This window comes from Mixophyes fleayi, chromosome 9 (assembly GCF_038048845.1).
Source record: "Mixophyes fleayi isolate aMixFle1 chromosome 9, aMixFle1.hap1, whole genome shotgun sequence".
In the NCBI taxonomy this organism is placed as follows: domain Eukaryota; kingdom Metazoa; phylum Chordata; class Amphibia; order Anura; family Limnodynastidae; genus Mixophyes; species Mixophyes fleayi.
Genome location: NC_134410.1, coordinates 24,694,865 through 24,716,648, shown reverse-complemented (window position 1 = coordinate 24,716,648; position 21,784 = coordinate 24,694,865). Strand labels below are relative to the sequence as shown.

The 21,784-nt window shown below is 39.1% G+C and overlaps 1 protein-coding gene across 1 annotated transcript; it reads right to left on the bottom strand.

Annotated features, from left to right (window-relative positions):
* Positions 1-243: 243 nt before the first annotated feature.
* LOC142102260 (cytochrome P450 2F3-like) lies at positions 244-19,243 on the bottom strand. Its single transcript, XM_075186998.1, has 9 exons — positions 19,067-19,243; positions 14,277-14,439; positions 13,450-13,599; positions 10,895-11,055; positions 5,972-6,148; positions 4,450-4,591; positions 2,732-2,919; positions 1,591-1,732; positions 244-980 (listed from the first exon to the last, which is right to left on the bottom strand). Exons 1-9 carry the CDS (start codon positions 19,241-19,243, stop codon positions 799-801), a joined length of 1,482 nt encoding a protein of 493 aa, XP_075043099.1. The 3' UTR covers positions 244-798.
* Positions 19,244-21,784: the final 2,541 nt, after the last annotated feature.

The following is a 21,784-nucleotide window of genomic DNA, read 5'->3' as shown; positions in this document are numbered from 1 at the left end:
GGATACTAAAAAGGATAAAATATTTGACTGAGAATACATAAAGGGCTTTGAGTTACACACAGGAGACTCCACGTGATCTGGAGATGGGAAGGTCTCAACTCTATCTAACAATGCCCTTAGAAACAGAACAGGCACAAAATATATCCAGGTTGTTTTCTTCTTGAGCAGGAGCATAGATTTTGCTCCAAGACTCAAGCAGAGTACCCTGTGCCATTAAAAAAAACACAAAAAAACACATTTACTGAGTAGGAACGATTACACATATGGGGGTTTGCCGGTGGGGATGGTTCCCAGGGCATTGGAGAGCCTAGCAATGTTTCAGGACACCAGTACGACAAGTGTGTATTCAGAGTCAGCTCTGCAGGTGACTGCCTCCAGCAGGGGGAGCTTGAATCAGCTAAGCAAAATTTCTGTCATTTTTGTGTCTCTGGTTTTCTCTGTCAAAATGATGGGAGTACTGGGCATGCCACTTACAGGGAAAAGCAGATGAGGTATAACTGCCTCAAGCTGTAGTTTTTCCATACAATAGTATTTGGGGGTCACTGGGTACCATCCACTGTCATCATAAACAGTAATCTAAGCAATGGCTCATTAACAATAGAACAGATATTGGGAATGCTTTGTTTCAAATACTTGCTCTGAAAAGAGACGAGAATTCCTTTTCCTTGGTCTATGTATGTTCGTTATTACATGAGTGGATAATGGATTCAGAGCTATACAGTAGCTAATAATTCTCTACAAGGAGCTTGGGTTAGATGAAATCAGGTGAACAGCCTTGGATTTAGAGAGACCAGCAGACTAGCGAGGTAAAATACAGCACTTGTACTTTGAAGGGATACTCCCCAGTCCACTTCCCGTTGGTCTGATATCTATTTCATCCTTCCCAATCACCGGTTTGAAGTTGAAATTTTGCCAAAGAGACGTGAAGAGGAGAAAAAGCTCCATCCTGGCCAGACTCTCTCCTAAACACATTCTCTGTCCTGGTTAGAGAGAAAAAAATAGACTCATGTACAGAGGAACTTTCTTTTAGACATGTTGGGGCCAATTCAATTAACTGCCTCTGGATCACTCCCTGCAGCGATGTAATATCGCGGATTTTGCATTGCACCCATAAAGGTGTGCAGGAAAATCTGGAATGTTGGCCACCATAGTACCAGGAAAAGCATGCAGCCGAACCTAGCGTCTGCACATCGCACATAATTTAATCGCCCCCAAAGAGTAATAGGCTCATTATCGGTGGAACTAAAAACACCACATTAGCTTTGTCCATTAAATCCGCTTGCATCCAGTAATGGACCATAAGACAAATAATGACACTTGCTGGTCATAAGCAAGTGATTCCTGACATTCAAAGAAGAACAAATAAATAATAACTATAATAATAATATTATTTTTATTTAAGTGCACTTGTCACCTAAACACAATGGAGACAGCCATTTTGCAGAAGCCAGTGCCATCAGTTAAGCATTTTGTGCATGCAAATTCAATATCAATACAACATGATTGCCTATATTATGTATAGGAGACAATTGAACTTTAAATGTGTTTTATTGTTACATAAAAAAATAACCTAATCAAAATCCAGCTTACCAACAGCAAAAGGCATGTGTGCGTCATTCTTCTTAAAGAGGCCGTTGTCATCCAGGAAATTGTTTGGATTGAACTTGTCTGGTTCTGCATAATAACTTGGATCATAGTGGACAGAGGTCAGCAGTGGGGTGACATGTGTGCCCTAAGAAATGAATAACGTTTAGACATAAATTAGAATAAAATAAAATATAAAACATATGAAATAAGTATTGTATGCTAGTTTCTTGATGTGTAAGATTTAATAAGGTAATATCTTTAATTTATAGCACGTTAGAACATCATGCACTGATCTCATTGTTCAAAATGTATTTGGTCCATATCAAATAATCAACTAATGATAGTATTAATAACAAGGGGAAACTGTTTTTATCAGTCATTGTCATTCCCCCTTATATCTCTAACCTCCTCTCCATTCACACTCCTGCCCGCTCCCTGCACTCCGCCAATGATCGCCGCCTCTCCTCCACTCTGATCACCTCTTCCCACTCTCGAATCCAAGACTTCTCCCGTTCTGCCCCCCTTCACTGGAACGACCTCCCTCACTCCATCCGTCTCTCTCCCAATCTGTGCTCCTTCAAACGGGCACTTAAAACTCACCTGTTCCTTAAGGCCTACCAACCATCCATTTAACCTTTCATCTCTTCTGCTCATCCTCCCTTGACCCCTCTTCTCTCTCCCTTTGATTCACTGGCCCCCTTTTGTGCCTGACTTTGTTTACCCTCCCTTAGGATGTAAGCTCGAATGAGCAGGGCCCTCCAGTCTCCATTCCTGTTCTTCTGCTCCGTCTCTACTGTATCTGCCCTCCCGGAGTTTCTGAAGTACTGGTACTGTGTATTTATTGTTCTGTACTGTTCTACCCTGTATAGTCTACTGTATAGTCTACTGTTTGTACTGTGTGCGGCGCTGCAGAAACCTTATGGTGCCCTACAAATATAAACGATAATAATAATAATAATTGTCTACAGTGGTGGGGATTTGGGATATGGACAGTGATAAAAATATTTGTAGTGTTTGATAGATTTATCATACACCATCAGAGAAAATTGTTAAGGATCAATTATTATTTTCAGTGACTAATGCACTAAGATTACCTTTCAAAATATATTTTGGTTGATAAGTAGCATAAATGGAGCCCACTGACCTTTGGAATGGAATATCCTCTGAAAACTGCATCTTTTGATGTTCTATGAGGAAGACCAATAGGTAGAACATCACAAAATCTCATTAGTTCATGGATAGTTGCCTCAGTATATGGCATCATATTCCTGTGCGTTATGGTTGGGCTTCTATCTCTCCCCACAACACTGTCAATTTCCTTCTGAACTCTCTCTAGAGCAGGGTGAAGAGTATTAGAGACAGGAAAGATTAAAATATTCTATATAAAGCTTAATTCTAAGTTTGTGTTTCAAAAAGTGAGTATTGGAAGTAACCTAAACATTTAGGAAAAAATGAGAAAACTCAACAAAATAATTACATTTAAAAATTCACTTGAAGTAAAAAAATTATATTATAAACCCTTTGAAATATTTGTTTTTCAGTTCTCAATAAATTCAATAATTTCATCAGAAAGAAACTAGAGCAGGGATGGCTAACTGGTGATATATGGAACATACAGCCCTTAAAGTATTTTTGCACCCACCCCCCATATCTACTATATAAATGCCTAGTGGCGTGTGTGAAAAAAACCAAAACAAGCTGCAGCACCACCTGCTGGGCAGAGTTATACACTGACCTATATATTTCTTGAAGGAGAAGTGACAGTTGGGAGTGGTTGGTGGTTGCCAGGGGTGACAGTGGGGAATTTTTAACACCTTAAGTAGCTTGATGAAGGATGTGGCAATGAAGATGAAGGATGAGGTGATGGAGAAAAATGATGAGGTGGTGACATGTGGACAAAACCACATTAGAAAAGGGCGCTTGCGTCGGGAAGTAACGCTCTTCCCCTGAGGAGGCCTGGGCTAGGCCCAAATGCATGACAAGAACCTTTTTAACACCTTAAGTAGCTTGATTTGACTAGAATGCATGAGTATCATGCACGGGTTAACTTGTATTAAATATAAATGTTTGAACAGCACTTAGCAAGAAATTAACTGTATAGTGGCTCCTCCTTCCCTTTAGATGAAGAACGTCATCTTGGTTTCACAGCTTCTATGCTTTTTGGAAAGTCACCATCTCTACCACATGTATGACTCAAGGATTGATAAAATAATATCTAAGTATGGTGAGTGAATACCTCTTAAGTAATGATTGTTCACCACCCCATATTTACTGCCCGCCAACACTGCTTTCACAAAAAAAATGTGACCATAAACACCTAATAGTAAAAGCAATATGTAAAGGGGAAAGGGGAAATAAGAGCAACTGAAACCCAGTTTTGTGCTGGCTCCTGAACAGTGTTGCCCTAACCAAGTGCCTGGTTTCCCTAAATGGTTCGTACAGCTCTGTCAGCAATATTAATTTTTGGAGTGCCGGAAGTGAAACTCTGAACTGACTAACGTGTAGTTTGTCTTTTGAGTTATATAAGCAACCATCATCCTCATCAGCTATTTATATAGCACAACTAATTCTGCATTGGAACTTACAGTCTAAATTACCTAACATGCACACATAGACCAAGAGAGACTAAGGTCAATTTAATAGCAGCCAATTAACCAACCAGTATGTTTTTGGAGTGTTTGAGGAAGCCAGAACACCCAGAGGAAACCCACGCAAACACAGGGAAAGCATATAAATGCCACACACATAAGGCCATGGTCAGGAATCAAACTCATGACCCCTGTGCTGTGAGGCAGAAGTGCTAACCACTAACCATTGTGCTGCCAGGATGTGTAAACTCACCCACTCATGTATAGAACTCACCTGCTACCTCCGGATATTTCATAAGGATCAGGATGCTGTATCTCAGAGATGTGCTGACTGTCTCTGTTCCCCCAAACAGCAGATTTTGAACAGTATACTCCAAACTTTTAGTGTAAAAGGCAGCGTCTTCGCTATCCTTTTCCTGAACATGTGGAAGAATTACATCAATACAGGAACAAAAGGTAATATTATTACATATAGGTTATATTTTGTTTTTGCGAAGTCAGCAAAAATGTGATTATACTATTGGAAAAGTACAAAATTGTACTCTAATATAGATTATTTTTATACATATAACAATATGTAATTATAACTTTAAATAATATATTGTAGATGTATCACATGAATAGCTTTTACAGTGAAGGATGGAAATAGGTGAGAGATTCACTTTAATAATGATACCTCACTTTAATTTATCTTGCCCTTATACTACTTTAGGGCCTGATTCATATCCGAATACGACTTGCACACAACTTTTGGCTTAAAAATGGGCATGGAACTTGAGCGTAATTTCACCAGTATTCAATCCCTTGTGGATCTCGAGATGCGTTTCCATTTGAATTTGGGTGTAAGTACACTTTTTCTAAATGTTACATGCTGTATGTAGACAGACAGAACAGAGTGCAGGATACGCATATGTATATGTGTAATATAAAGTCACATTAAAACGCATTTTACAAAATTATTTCAGCAAATAATTGTACAATACATAAAATTATCAATATTAATACAAATCTGTGCTTTTTTCTAAAAAAAAAATCTACATTATACATAAATCAGGATGTTCTTAATGCAAAGTGTACATACACAATGAGTTTTTATAGCCTCGCTTACATAAATATATATGTTCTTAGCTAGTTAGAGTTATGTATATGTGTAGTTTTCAATACAAGGATGATGTGATGTCGTGATCATCACTTTCAGTCGGCACTGACACTAGCCCTGTAGCTGGTGAAAATTACATAACTAAAAAAAGCGTAATTACAAGATACTCGGCATGCAATTGAGTTCATTGGCATAAGTCCCATTCTGATGCATGCGCAGAGCACAAATGTTCTAAAGTTTGAACATGAATCAGACCCTTAATCACTTACCATCTCTTCTACTGATCATTCATGTATTTGTTGTCCACATTTTCATCTTGATTAAAATGTCTCTACATTTAACCCTATAACCACCCCACTCATCCTGTGTTTGCTTTTTGAGGCTCTACTGACTGTAATAAAGTGGGTGTCTCCAGGTACACCATAGCCGATACCAGGTAAAAAAAAAATACGGCTCAGAAGCTATAAAATATTTTGGGTGCAATCACAGTCGGCTTTGTTCCATAATCTTGTTTCCACTCAGGTCAGCTCTACCCTTACTTAAAATATCAAAATTCATTCCAAACAATCGAATCGTTGATCTCCCTAGGTTCTGATTTCCTTTTTTTTCTCTTTCCTTGCCTCTCCGTCCCTAAAAATCAGAGGCTCTTTAAATAGGTATTAAGTTGGTCCCAATTCTATATCTTAGTTATTCTTACCTCTCTCATCTTGATGAGGAAGCAGTCAATATAATCACGAGGATTGTTTGGGTCCAGTGTTTTCTCATGGTGCTTGATGAAGTCAGTTGTGATATCAAAAATATCTTGAAAGTTTTTCCTTATTTTCCTGTGTGGGCCTGGCAGATAATCCATAATGTCTGGAAACATGTTGTATAGCTGAAAAGAAATAACATATCTTTTTCTATTCTTATTCTGTGTCTGTAAAGGGGTTTTCCATCCACGTGAATATTTATTTCATCCCCTTCCATTTTGAGTTACAAATTTATAACATTCTGTGCCTCCTTCCTCAGCTCTTATCTAATTACCTATTTTTCAGGTCTGGAGAATCACTAGAGTGTTACCGGGACCTTTCCTTCTTGTTATGCTGTGCATTGTGGCTTAGTAGAGTATATTATAGTACTAATATATTGTAATATATTAAATAACTATACAATGTGCTTTAACATATATCACTATTGTGTGGATTGAGTAGAGTCCTACAAGTGACGTGAAAAGTAGAGATGGGCAGGCTCGGTTCCCCCGACATCCGAATCCCACCGAATTTAGGGTATCCGAGTACTGAGCTGAGCACACTCGGTACTCTCCCGCCAATTCGGATTCGAAATCGAGGCAAAACGTCATCGAGACGTATTCATTTTTCTGAGCTCGGTTCTCGCGAGATTTGAAAAACATAAATAAACGCCTCCACAGCAAACCATCGCCATTTAACAGAGGGAGAAAGTAGGGTTAGGTCACACTGGCTATATCAGCGCAGGGACAGTCATTGATTGTATTCAATACCATTGTAATCAGTTGTTACAGCAGTAAGAGGAGAAGAGAGGAGGGTTTTTGTTCAGTTTCTGGCACTCCAAGTGCTGTTGGGGTGTCCCCCATTGTTTTTCAGAAATGTATCTGGCTGTCCAAAAAGTCCTATTTTGCAGCAGTGCCCAAAAAATATATTTAGCACTCCCATTTGTTTTTGAGGTGCCTTTGCCCATTTCAATTAATATTGTACAGTCTATAACGGCTGAATTTTTTAGTATTTTCGACAAGTGGAGGGGGGCCTATAGAGACAGAAACCAAGCTACCTTTGTCCATTTCAATAAATATTGTACAGTCTATAACAGCTGAATTTTTTGGCATTATCTACAAGTAGAGGGGGGCCTATAGAGACAGAAACCAAACTGCCTTTGTCCATTTCAATTAATATTGTACAGTCTGTAATGGCTGAATTTTTTGGTATTTTATACAAGTGGAGGGGCGCCTATAGAGACAGAAACCAAACTGCCTTTGTCCATTTCAATTAATATTGTACAGTTTGTAATGGCTGAATTTGTTGGTATTTTATACAAGTGGAGGGGGGCCTATAGAGACAGAAACCAAACTGCCTTTGTCCATTTCTTTACATATTTAACTATAAGTGTAGGGTGTAATATACATCCAAAGACGATGTCTGCATTGCCAATATGCATAGATGGAGAGGAAGACAATCTGGTTTGTGTGTCGAATTAATGAAGGCCTACCAGGAATTAAACTGGTTTTTTTTGATAATTTATTAGCTTTACAACTACATTACTTATCCAAGAAACAGGTGGAGCACTAAATTTGGTTCTTTTATGACCAAAAACATGTATTTTTGAACAAAATAGCAAAACAAAACCAAATAAAACCAAAACCAAAACACGCAATGACGGTTTGGCAAAACCAAAACAAAAACCAAAACACGGTAATCCAGATCCAAAGCCAAAACCAAAACACGGGGGTCAGTGAGCATATCTAGTGAAAAGTGGCTAAGCATTAAGCAGAGAATCTCTACTTCCTGAAGAACTTTCTACTTCATCTGTAGCAGTAGTATCATATATCAAATGGAAGTGTTAAATATTGTTTAAGTTGCCTGAGCCTGACTATTTGAGTAGATAGAGTAAAAGACGTCACAAGGTGAGACATGACGTAGGACTCTTGTATAGACTCAGTGGACCTGTACACACAATTAGGCTAAATAAAAAAGAGAGAGAGATTTGGAGTGCTAATTGGATACTAAGATGTAAATTGAGCAAAATAATTCCTTACTTTGTTTTATAAAGATAGAATAGTGTGCGAGTATAAGACTATGTAACAAAGATAGTACCATGAAATTGGCAACTGATGTGTTTTTTATGTTGATATTCTTCCAAATATCAGTAGTGTACATGTGAGAAATAGACAAAACACAGATAATTTGTTTACTTAGTGGTATCTGCTGTGCAAGCCAATTTTAGCATGTACAGTGAATCTATTTCCAATGCACATTAAAATTGAAGAAATGCATTAAACATGTCAATATTTTTGAAATAGTACATAAACCCTCAGCATGAGCTACCTGAATAAGCACCGGCTCACTATGTCTAATAGTTCTATGATTTCACTGTTACTTTACTTTTAATAAAGGAATCTCTGATCATTCAACATTCTAAGCGGGACCTCAAATTGCCCGCGATGTGGCGCATGGACATCTCCGGGATGTCCAACTGTGCACATTGCCGGCAATTATGGTAGGAACCTCTGCTCATTTTTCTGCGCAACTCTATTGGGTGTGAGAAAAAATGAGAGGAGATTCCTGCCATAATATCAGTGCGAGGTCTCTCTGTGGACATTGTGGAGACATCTTGTGCTAAATTCAATCTCCCCCGTAATGTTGTTGATATTTTTCCTTATTAAAATGACATTTAATTATTGCCACATATTATTAATATATAAATTAAGCATAATAAAAAAATTTTTCTATTAAAAGGGTAATTTCATATTTATATACTATCTGCATCAAAGTTAATATCTGCCCAAGAAATGTATTTTCATTATATTACTGCAACCTCAGAAATATAATTTGTATGAGCTACAGTTTTCTGGCTAGTATGTTTGGTCTTTATGTAGAGGTGTTGGTAGGGGTTGAAAAAATTAGTAATTATTGTAACATGTAAACACATATTTTTTTAACATATGGCACTGCTGGTCCCAGCAAGCTCTGGCAGCCATAACCTGCTTGGATATCCTGGCGTTTGTAGAACTACAAGTGCAAACATACACCTGGCTACTGGTAGTACTTTGTAGTGCTTATAAATTCGGAATGCAATTTTAACCTGAAAATATCTTTTAAACCTAGATAGTTTTATGATTTATTAATGTATCATACATTGTCAGTTTTGTGATGTCCTGATCATATTATTGTTATATAATGTATACATTTCTTTTTATTTGTATTACTCTTTTTTTATTGTAATGTACATTTTAATTCAACAAACATTTGTTGTAACATTATCTGTTTGTATCTAGTAAGAGAGGGCCTGTATATACATAGCACTATTTATTTTGTTTATTTTAAAATGTCATCATTGGTGTGCCACTTTTGACTTTTTCATTTGTTTTTGTTTTTTTATTCAATTGTGTGGGTGCAGTCTACCTTTATTGACCTTGACCCCTAAGATCTTGGGGGAGCGGAAAGACCTTTTCATTTCTACTCTCCTGAACATTTTGGGGGTTGTTACATGGGGAGATCTAAAAGTTTTGGTCCTGTAAAAAATTTTGGTGAACCCAAGGGTAAAAGGATTACCCTAAACCTTGCAATGAAGGGGGATCTAACACAACTGAGGAGAGCCTAGTGTTTTGGGTAAAAAGACACCCTTGTCCTTTTTGAAGGGGGAAGTTTTTGTGTTTTACACTTTTATTTATACACATAGTAAATAGCATGCAAATCATTTCTAGACCTTTTGACTAAGAAGTGAATTATCTGTCTTTTATTACTTCACTGTAGTGAGAAAGGCACTGGAGGGTAAATGGAAAGGCTAACTTGGTCCTGTCAGGCGCCCTCCCGCTGTCTCACCGGGACGGCCGCCTGTATCTGTGCCCAGCGCGTTCCGGCCGCTCGGCGCGGCCTTCTGCGCATACGTATCCCGTTGCTAAGCAATGGGACGCTACTCATAAGTCTCGGCGGCAGCCAGGAATAGCACTGCCGCCCACAAAGTATCCTATTGGCCCCTAATACTTTATAAGGCACTTCCTGTTACCTCCCTAGTGCCAGAGTATCAGGTCATCCTGCCTCCAGCGTTTCTGTTTTACTGCTCCAGCATTTGTTCCTGACTTTTCCTTGTTTGCCTGTGACCTTCTGACCCAGACCATTTGACCACCCCTTTTGGATTTTCCCCTTGTACTGCGCTACTAGATTGTTACCGACCCAGCTTGCCTCACCATCCCTCCGGATATCCCTGTGTACTTCTATTTCCTGAACGTTACCGACCCGGCCTGTCTGACGCCTCTTACCGTATCTCGCTGTTGACTCGTGGAAGGACCGCGTCCTGCGTGTCCCTGCAGCGGAGTCCATGCCACCTTGAGGTGGTCCCTGGTGAATACCAGGGGCACGTTAGACTCCGCACCTTCTTCCGAGTTGCGCCAACAATAACAGGTACTAAATATAGTTGTGACAGGTCCTCTGTCCAAATGGCCAGGTGACAAAAAGTCCAAGGTTCTTTGTTGCCCTAGTTCTCATGTTTAGACAGAGACTGCAGGGCAAACCCTTAGGGGCTTCTGCTTCCCATGTCTAGGGCAGGTTTATGTGGCTACCGTACATGGTTTCCACCTTCCTGAGCCATTCAGAAGCTTCCTCTTTTGGGGGGAGCCAAAGAGGTAGTCCTTGAAGTCAACTTTGACCAGGCTGACAGCAAAGTGGATCGCCTTAGTCCTGTGGAAAATGTGAATCTGAAGACCTTCGCCCTTTAAGTGACCTTGTAGTATTATTACTCAAGGGTTTGTAGAACAAAGGGGCCCTTCCTCTTTGGTGAAGGGCCTTAAAACCCATGCCCTCCGGGACATTTTTGTATTTGTGTTTGGTGAAAGAACACCCTACACCTTGGGCTTTTTAAATATTAAAAACAAAAATCTGTTTATGCCTACCGTTCCCCATGTGCTGCTCATGATACAGAAGTTGTTATAGATGCTGTCAGTTATGGCCACGAGTCTCTTGTCCTCATAATCAAAGCGATTTCCAAAGACAATAGAGCAGATAACATTGGAAACTGTACGTGCTAAGAATTTGCTGGGGTCCACTGGAGACCCTGGGAAAGAGTAAGTCATGTGATAAAAGCTTAGATTTTCAATCAAGATTACACAAATACATTTCCTAATATTAATTGTACAAATGAACTAATATTAATAAAAAACATTAAACATAAAGTGATAATATCCAGCGTTGGTTTTACAGTGAGAGCCAAATTTTAGGGATGTGTTTGGTTGAAAATGAAAATATGTTCGCTTATAATTATTGGCACCTGTAATTTAGGATTCTCCATGGCTGGTTATAACGCTGCTGTTCCACCTCCCATCAGCAGATAGCTCTGCTATAAGCAGGACTTTAGTTTGGTGAGGTGATATTTTGGGATAAGAACTCCACTCCAGAAAACATCTTTGGCACCAACTTCAGTGTGAGAATAAACTCCTAGCTAACTGAGTATTGTATAAGTGTACAGTTAAGTGAGAGAGACATACTGAGAAGTGTGTGCACAGGCACCTCTTTGTACAGGGGTCTTCAGTTTTATAATACTTACCATACACAAGGTCTTCAGTTTTATAATACTTACCATCCACTTTTGTATCTTTGCTGATGGTAAAATTTCCTTACCACCCACCGGTGGTGCAGTAATTCATTTTTTTTAGAGAGGAGAGTTATTGTATTTAACTATATAAGCAGCAGCTGTTTGCTAACTCTGCAGTCCTGCATATACAGGTTACTGTATTCACATGTATACATGCAGGTGCAGGTTGTTGGTATGTATTGTAAGACTCTGTGACATAGTCTCTGCACGTCTGTGCAGGATAAAAATTTTATTGTGGTGGATAGGCTCTCCTGTACTTATATTAAGTATAAGTATTAAGTATAATATACTTTTTAGGTGCCTCCAGTCTGTACCTATGACTATCACTGGTTAAGGGGAAATCCTCCCAAAACTGTAAATTAAGTTAAACCCAGTCCTAAGGAATATGTATGCAGCAGCTACTAGATGGGTCCGTTCACTGTGGGCACTAATGCAAGTTTTGGCGCGAAAGCCAAACTTCTGGTTTCAGGAGCATGCTCAGTAGCGCATTTTGGACACTGAAGTCCTGCCCCACTTCCTCCTGCCACTAGACCACCGGGGATCAGACTACCATGGAAACAGAGCATAGCACTACTGTTTCTAACACATAGCAATGAGGAACATTGCTAAAAAATCCAGCGGCCACCATGAAAGCTGAAAAACTGAATCGTTCACTAGTGGGCGGTAGGGACCAGGTTGCCGACCACTGGCTTTGCTTTATATACTAATAGAGTAAAGTACTATGTGAGATTAAAATATCGGTAAATAATAATCCGGGGCCTGATTCATTAAGGATCTTAACTTGAGATTTCAGTCTCCTGGATAGAACCATGTTACAATGCAAGTGGTGCAAATAAGTATTTTGTTTTGCACATAAGTTAAATACTGACTTTTTTTTCATGTTGCTTCAATGCCGTAACATGGATGAGGATCCAAGATGGTTAAGGTCCCTACCTCTACTGAGTGTGGCTAAAAAATGCTACAAATGGCTAGACAACTGTTGTCAGGATTTGTGTAAAAAAAATTCCACACTTAAGAGGTGGATTTTTGGTCTTATGCCCAGGCAATCATCATCATCATCATCATCATCATCATCATTTATTTATATAGCGCCACTAATTCCGCAGCGCTGTACAGAGAACTCACTCACATCAGTCCCTGCCCCATTGGAGCTTACAGTCTAAATTCCCTAACATCATATACACACACACACACACAGAGGGAGAAACTAGGGTCAATTTAGATAGCAGCCAATTAACCTACCAATATGTTTTTGGAGCACCCGGAGGAAACCCACGCAAACACAGGGAGAACATACAAACTCCACACAGATAAGACCATGGTCGGGAATCGAACTCATGACCCTAGTACTGTGAGGCAGAAGTGCTAACCACTAGGCCACTGTTTTTCTTATCACTGGCAAGAACTGCTGCAATCTTTGTCTGAAAGTTTATGAAAATAATATTGTGGCCTATGAGGTGGTACAAATTGAATGAAAATTACTGGAAATTAGTTTTAGTGAGGTTAATAATAATGTAGGTACAAAATAATACCTAAATTATGTTATTTTAGCCCAAAAATTAGAATTTTTTAAAAAATAGCAAAACAAAACCAAACAAACCCAAAACCAAAACACACAAGGGCGGTTTTGGCAAAACCAAAACCAAAACACGGGAGTCAGTGAGCATTTCTAGGTTGAAGTCTAAAAGTAAGATTGCGCTGCAGATGCTTATAAGTATTGCAATGCTGAACATATACGAAAAGTAAGGAACCTGGAAAATGAACACGTAAACTTCAACTTTAACTTTAAATGAAAACAATAATATGCCATTTCTATTTAAAAGTTATCACCCAAAACATTTATATAATGAGTTTTACCCTTTGTTTTCTTAAACTCTTTGATGAGAAAATGTGATTCTTCCAGTATTCGCTCTTCCACGCTCCTCTTTCCCATGCCAAAATTCCTCAGGGTGAGCAGAGCGAAACGCCTGCGTTTCTTCCACTTCTCACCATTGACGAAAGCCATGTCTATGATGGTGAAAGGTGACAAAGAGTCAGGTTTATATATTGGTTATAATTTTAATTAAACAGCAGATCTGTTATTGTACTTAAAGTCGGCCACACACAGACTGATACCACCTCTTGGAATGATTGTGGCGCAACAGAGTGATTGCTTGATTTTGCAACATACATGAGTCGCAAAATCAGATCTAGCTATTTTGCCCCTTAGGTCTAACGGTGCATAATTTCTGGCTCTATTGCAGGTTGTTAGGATGATCGGAACATGACTGCTTGCATTACACTGATAGGGTTTATTGGCATCATCTTTTGACTACATTTTTACGATGTCCGATAATGATCCTCTGCACGTAATAGAGGAAGAAGCAGAAAGCTATTTACAGTGATAAAATAAAACAGAAATAGCTTTTCATTGTAACTTGTATTGCACAAAACTAAACAGTTAAAGCAATTGACAGTTCTAATTTTCATCTAACTTATTTATTCTCTCCACCATTCATTTCCATCAACAGTGTCTACTTGTATCTTCCAATCATGGAATCCTTGTCCAAGACCTCATATTGCTTTTCTCATTCTATAATTCTCCAAAAGATTTTTGCTTATCCTTAATTATCACACTAAACCTTTGATAAGACATTTGCAAGAGATAATCCAACAGAGCAGTAGTGAAGTTAAGTTAAACTCACCGTGTACACCTATGAAGTTCAAGAAAATGGGATAGTCCCCTCTCTCGCCAAATATATCATTTTGGTCAAGCAAAGCCTCCTTTACGGCGTTGTAACCACAAATGACCAGTCCTGGTTTAGGTCCCAAATAGAGTGTGTATACCTGCCCATATTTATCTTTTAGCTGTGGGAAAGTGAATGAAAACAACAAATATTTTCAAAGCATAACACTGGACTACATTATCAAATATGTGGACTGATAGCAATTTTTCAGTAAAGGAAAAAAGAGCAATTGTTGTCAGCGCTTATTCTTACCAGTAACATTCTCAATATATCTAGCACAATAGAAATATAAATTATTGGCTTCTATTTTGATCCAAACATTTAAGCTTGGGTAATTAAAAGACATGTCCTAGCAGTATTTTAAATGTAGAGGTGACAGATCTGGGAGAGCGAATAGATGTGAATATTGAAGCATAGGGTAGAGTCAAGGGGGACACCAAGGTAGAGGTCTTGGGCGACTAAGTAATTTGTGGTGTTGCTGATGGTGTGGGAGATTTCAGTGGAGGCTGTGAAAAAATAAAAAATGTGGACTCATAGCAATTTTTCAGTAAAAGAAAAAAGAACAATTGTTGTCAGCGCTTATTCTTACCAATACAAATCTCAATATATCTAGCACGATGGATATATAAATATATAAGGATTGGCTTCTATTTTGATCCAAACATTTAAACTTGCAGTCCAACCGACTTAGTCCATGGATGAAAGCGCATACATATATCAGGGAAATAGAAGGTAGATAAAATAAGTGCAGACATAAAAATAAAAGGTACTACTGGTGATATCTTACAATTTAGTGGGAAAAGGGCACACCTGAGACAAGAGTGACTGTGACTCAAGGAGGAGATTAAGTCACCTATGAGGGTGCACCAGTGTTAGTAGTGTAGGTGGGAGTAGAATAGGCTCTAGCAAAGAGATGAGTATTTAGAGAGTTTGAGAGGCATGTAGTGGTGTTGTTGTTGAGGGCTTTAGAGTGGAGGGTGAAGTATTTGAATTAGATTCTGAAGTATATGGGGAGCCAATATTGGGGGATGTGAAGTTTGCGAGAGAAGAAGATCAGACTTAGTTTGGCATTTAGGATGGTTTGAAATGGGGACAGATGAGTGAGGGTGGCAGTAGTGTAGGCTTGATATGATGAGATAACAAGTAAGAGTTGTGATTGCATCTTGGGTAATTAACAGACATGTCTTTCAATTGTGGAGGAGACTAAGGAATTTGTGGTGTTGTTGATGGTGAGGGAGATTTGAAAGGAGGCTGTGACTCTGGGAGATAGAATGATGATTGGCTCTGTTTTGGACATGGTGAGCTTTAGGTAGCATTAGGAAGTCGATTTGATGATAGACGGAAGGAATGCACCACAGGACACTCTGGATGGTCCATCCGGCACACTTGAACGTGCATTCCTACTCTCCACTATCAGAATATGCCTCTGAAATTGTGAAGGGGTGATAGTGTATGGTGAGGCCAAATATACTGAGGCGCACTGTCCAAAAGTGTAAATCAAACGTAAAATCTTTAGTACCACCCATTTCAATGAAATTAACATTTCATTCTTTAACAGAAAATATTGTAAAAAAATAAAATCCTAATTTATGGCTGACTTTAATGGTAGGATACATCAGGTCTGTCTTTATTCCATTTTGTGCCACTGGAAATGTGCTTCTCTGAAGTGCAACCTGGAGTCTCAAAAGTAAAGACCGAGCCCCATAGACGGCCAGTGCTTAAGCTGGTACTACCTTTTGCAGAGTGGAAATGGACATGTACCCTTCATGCAGCAAGGAACATCCCTGAAAATTAACCCTCCCTAATGCTCTATTAAGAGAGTTCGAACTATGTGGTAGGTGAAAAATTATGAGGTGGAAAATAGAGTGTGAGTGAATAATGGGTATTGCATGAGGCCCAGTGGTGGGGAAATGTTGCCCGCGGCTAGGAAGAGTAGGTGGATGGGAAAGAGGTCCATGGAAGGTGATATGTGGGTCTGAGTTTGGTACCAGCTAGTGTGGACTGAAGAAGGAGAAAGGTACAGGAAGCAGAGTATAGGTGTAGGTAGGTGAGAAAGGGGATAGAGTGGGTATGTAAAGAAAAAAAAAAAGGTTGGGTTGAGATGTTGGAGAGAGGCGAGTTGGAGGTGTGTTGCAGAGGGGAGGATTAATGTATGCATGGAGAGGTTGTGAGACAGTAGAGGTATTGCATTAGGATAGATGATTCAGGCAGTACATTAAAGCTAATCAGGAGCGCCAGATAAAGTTAGAGATTATACACTAAAAAGTGCAGTTTTTTAGTAAACCAGAAAGTATGCACCTGTGAGAAGGGAGTGTGAAGTAAGGAGTGATAATAAGTTTAGAATAAGGTCACTGCGAGCATCAAAAATAAATATAAGAATACAAGTTTTAGTAAGCAGAGGTATTAAATAGCTCAATACAGAATGTCCAGGCAGTGCACAAAGCAGATTCACGAGACGGAAGGTATGGATTGCTGGCTTATGTCCTCTTTTAGTAGTGTTTCCAGGTAGATTGTACAGTTTCTGTTTAACTTCTGTGTAACTCTTAAGTATACTGTTGTGAACATGGAGAGCTTACAGTTATTTATAAGGGATAAATCATAACTGCAGTGTAAATAGGTTATATCAAATGAATCCATGGATATATTGAGCTATAAAAGTGTAAAATGTGAAGACAGAGAGTCTGATGTAAATGTATTTTATGGCTTTGCACATTCCAGTGTGAAAAGATAAGAGTGACACCTGTGACTGCTTCAAAGGAGTTTTTGGACACCTGAAAAGACTTTGTGGGGCCAATCACAGCTGGAGATCCTTGTAGGCAGCATGCAAAGGCCTATACAGGTATATAGAAATATGAGATTCAAAGGAAAATGACTTAATTGTTAAAATTTTGGGAAATCTGGGTGTAACTCCATACTAAGGAGCAGAAATCGCACCAGGGTTATGAATTACAGGTACTGGCGGTATCTAGAAACAGCTATCCTCACATATCTTTTCCAAAGATATGTCACATTGTCATAATTCCATCATGTTTGGTATTTTAATGTGCGGGAGATTATGACCAGTTTAGAGAAGGGGGAGATATATCTGTGAAGAATTACCAACATGTCAAAACTTTGGGAATATTTGTGAGCAAACTATAGTGACACCCAGGGGACATACCTGCCCCCTATTAGCATTAAACACTGCCCCTGTGAAGACCATCCCATTTCATTTTGCTTAAAAAAAACCTATGCTGAGAAGGGGCAAGTTCTCAGACTTTCGGGAATCGATTCACATTGATAAGCTGTCCATCTTCCAAGCCAATTTCCCTTGGCCAGAAAAGACAATTCATGTAAATGTCATTCTGAATGTAACCCCTTTTATTTTAAACTATTTTGCTTGTTATGTCAATCTAATAATTGTTTATTTATTACTTTTTATATCTGTATGCCCTGTACTTTTGTATATTAAATCTATAATTTAATATGTTGCTTCCTTGATACTCTAACGAATTTATTAGCCTGTTAGGAAGAAGTAGCTGGACCAAGTTAAGCCTTGGAATGCCAATGTGTGATTTGTTGATACATTGATTAGCAAGCTGTGCGTGATTGCATTTACATTTGTGTAACAGTCTGCAGGTGTGAAGAGTTAACCCTTTGCTTGCTGGTATGAGTTTTGCTAGTCTGTGGATAGCTAGAAGCCTTGTGTGCCAGTGTGGGACAGTATATTGGGGTCCTATTGCCTGTATTCAATATGTGGTGGCAAACCTGAAGTGTCTGGGGGTGTGAGCGCTGTTTTGGGGGCGATTCAGTAGGTCTATAACCTGTGTGATAGGTGGAGAGAGACTGCAGGCTGGAATCGTGTGCAACCTCATATAGCAAACACCCCAAAGTCACAGCAGCTGGGAGAGTGTTTGTGACATATACTATATAAATTTTAACACACAGAATAGTGGACCTGTGATGCTTCCATTGGTTATGTAATCATGCTACCATTTTCCTTTATTGTTCAACATTTGTATAACGCTTAAAAAATATTAGTGCACACTTTAAAAACTCTGCACCCTAAAGTCTTATGTTTAAGACTTAAATGGTTAGACAACCACATGTACACTGATTAATGACCCTCCGCATTACCACTTTTATTACCCTATCTTGAACATGCCCCATTAAAACAACCACTGCATACCAGAGGATTGTTTAAATACACTATTTTCAGATTTAAGTGACAGAATAAAATCAATTACCATAAAATCAACTTGATTTGTGCAGGTTATATGTGCATTTACTCAGTTGTAAATATCAGTTGTAAATGTCTGAGAGTGTTTGATGTGAGTGGTCTATCTACCCAATGGGATAATGTGTTTTATTTTTATAGACATCCATAAATTCAGCAGTGGTTACTGCAGTTGGACAATAAGCACTGACCATTAATTACCATACGAAAAGGGACAGTTGGAATGTATTTGATAACTTGACACAATAGGTTATAAGATATCTACTTTCAAGATATATACAACAGCAACACACTTTCCAACATTTGAAAAGAATACAGAAGGACAAAATGTGCTAGTTTTGGCATGGTATTTCCTCTATATTGGTGAAGCCTTTTGCAATTAGGCTATAAAACATTGTTATGTTGTCTATGCATAAAACAAGCACATATAATAATGTGTATGTTAATATATGTAGTACTATATTAGTACTATATTGTCATGTCATGCAGTGACACTAACATTCTCCATTCATTACTCTATAGTCTCACTTACCTTCATAAGTGAGCTGACAATGTCATTTGTGTTGATCTGCAGGAGGTTCCCGAAGAATGGTAAAGGGATCGGTCCTGGGGGAAGTGTTGATTTCTCCTTAAAAATCTTCATGTAGCACAGAATTATATAAGATATACAAAAGATAAAGAAAAGGGAAACTGTGCTGTACCAGTCCATACTTCCACCTACAAGACACAATATACTTATTCAGTATAAGCTTGGGCCACAAAGTTAGAGAGAAAATGATCTGTGAACAGAGAAGGTGGAACTGCAGAAAAGTTGTATAGCAGGATTAGTGAAATGTGATAACGCATTTGCCTGGGGAATATAGTACCCAGTTGCAATACTATTGTTGTGACATATATTTTTTATATATATATTAATATCAATACTGCACTCATTGATTTGGATTTTAGATCGCTTGTGTGGTGTGACCCAGCTTTTTTAATTGAAACTAAGAAAACTTACAGGTTCATATTTTTTCAACTTTATTTTCAATACGGGCCATTTAGGATGAATGTAGACAGTACAGTAAGGGCGTTCCTGTACAGTGTTCTAGTCAGCTTCTAGATCCCGTGGAACATTGAAGTCAGCTTCCAATGCACTAAAAAGTGAGCCGATTTCACCCGTATCTCCTGCATCAGTAAGGGGTCTAGTCTAAGTGCTTGTGCCAGGTCTGGCATCACTAGACAGCTGTAAAAGGTAGAGGGATAAAAAGAAAAGAGTGGGGTCCCCCTACTCCAAACGATATTAACACACCGCATAATTATATATAAAAGATGCAAGGTCTATTTGTAACCTAGGGATTTTCCCACACTGTCAGTGAAAACGCCCTTTAGGTTATAAATATACCTTGTGCCTTTTAGATTTAATTATGTAGCAGTCAGTTATTCCTGCATACAGGTACAAAGTTCTCGCGTCTGTGCTATTTTTTTATTTACCAAGCTGGTTCCAGTTGATTGGTTGGTGTTCTTCAAGCTTTAAGAAAAGAAGATTTTTTTTCACCAAAGGAATATTTTTTGGGGAGGTTATTTTTTATGGACAGTTCCAGGACCTTGCATGCAATTGTGTTTGGACAGCTACAGAACTTGGAATGTTTTGGGTTAATGGCAGCTTGGGCTTGCTGGGACCTGTAGTTTCACAAGCTAAAATAGTGTTCACACTTACATTACTCACTTTATTACCACACACCCACTACCCAGAAGTGTGAAAAAAACTTGAGTGCTTTCAGCATGGGACTGGGTACCGCTAGGGAGGAGCCCACATTTTTTTGCTGACCCTAACTCCCTCGGGAATCCAACCCTGTGCTGACCAGCCTGGGGCTGGTTGGCATCACGGCAGGGGGATCCCCTGCTGCGGATTCACCCAGAGGCAAGCCTAGGACTGGTTGGTGGAGCATCGGAGGGATGCCATACTGTTTGTCCTCTTGATTTCCCTCCAACTATTATCCATTTATTACCCACCACCCACCGCCCAACAGGGTGAAAGAGCCCTAGTGCTTTCAGCACGGGTTTGGGTATCCCTGGGTGGGCTGCACTTTATTTTTGCGGACCCCAACTCCCTAGAGAATCCAGTCCCATGTTGCTCAGCATGGGGCTGGTTTGTCATTATGGCAGGGAGACCTCACACTGCAGATTCCCTTGCTAAAGTGCCAACAGCCCTGGTTGGGACTCCACGCCCCCCCTCCCCACCAATTTTGCCTCTACCAGCAGTAGGCTGAAAGGACAAGGGTTAATATTATTTCTTTTTACACCGCATTACAGCTGCCGGATTTACAGGCTGCTGCAGGAACTGACAAGTACGTACGTATCTTGCAGCGTCCAGTGAAGTAGAACAGACAGGGGGGTGTCAAAATGCACCCGTAGTCAACAAGTAACGTATCTTGAGATCCATTCCTTGTTGAAAACGGGTGTAAGCAGAGCCTATTTGCGTGGAGTTTTACTCTTCCCTACAGATACGTGCCTTAAGGACTCAGGCCTTACATTTGGCAGCAGGATAAACTCTCATTTGGTGAACTTGAATCTTTCACAGTCTGTGTTTATGTTCCTTTGGTACATTGACAAATGATGAGAGAATCACAGATTGTCAGAGGATCAAAAAAGTTAATAACTATGAGTGAAACATTTTATAGAAATAGCTGTGTTTCTCAGTTTACTCACTATGAAAGGTTTACAATATTATCTATAAATATTATATAATAGCGAAGACATGATAATCAGCCAGCTGAGGACTGAATGCTTCCGTACAGTGTGCGACAGCTACATAGCATTGGTTCACACACCATCAGCATCATCATTTATTTATATAGCACCACCAATTCCGTAGCGTTGTATGAGAATATTTGTCACTCACATCAATCCTTGCCTCGTTGGAGCTTACAGTCTAAATTCCCCAACACACACACAGATTAGGGTTTATTTTAAAGCAGCCAATTAACCTACTAGTATGTTTTCGGAGTGTGGGACGAAACCCGGAGTACCCAGAGGAAACCCACGCAAACACGGGGAAAACATACAAACTCCGCACATTCTCTGAAACATACATTTTGCAGCATGGTTGAGTTAGGAATCTTAAGGGCAAAAAGTCTGTTGGTAAAACATCCAAAATTGTTTACATAATGAATAATGGGAAAAAAAATAATGGAACAGATTTTAAAATTTTAATCCATTTTAGACATACAGTGGTGGCCAAAAATATTTGCACTTTTTAAAATCTCAT

Excerpts from the sequence above, each read along its gene's own strand:
- LOC142102260 (XM_075186998.1), bottom strand. The coding sequence starts at position 19,243 with ATGGACTGGTACAGCACAGTTTCCCTTTTCTTTATCTTTTGTATATCT. Across the intron at positions 13,600-14,276 it reads GAACTTCATAGGTGTACACG|ACATGGCTTTCGTCAATGGT; the intron begins GTGAGTTTAACT and ends TCACCATCATAG. Across the intron at positions 981-1,590 it reads ACACATGCCTTTTGCTGTTG|GACAGAGAATGTGTTTAGGA; the intron begins GTAAGCTGGATT and ends CTCTCTAACCAG.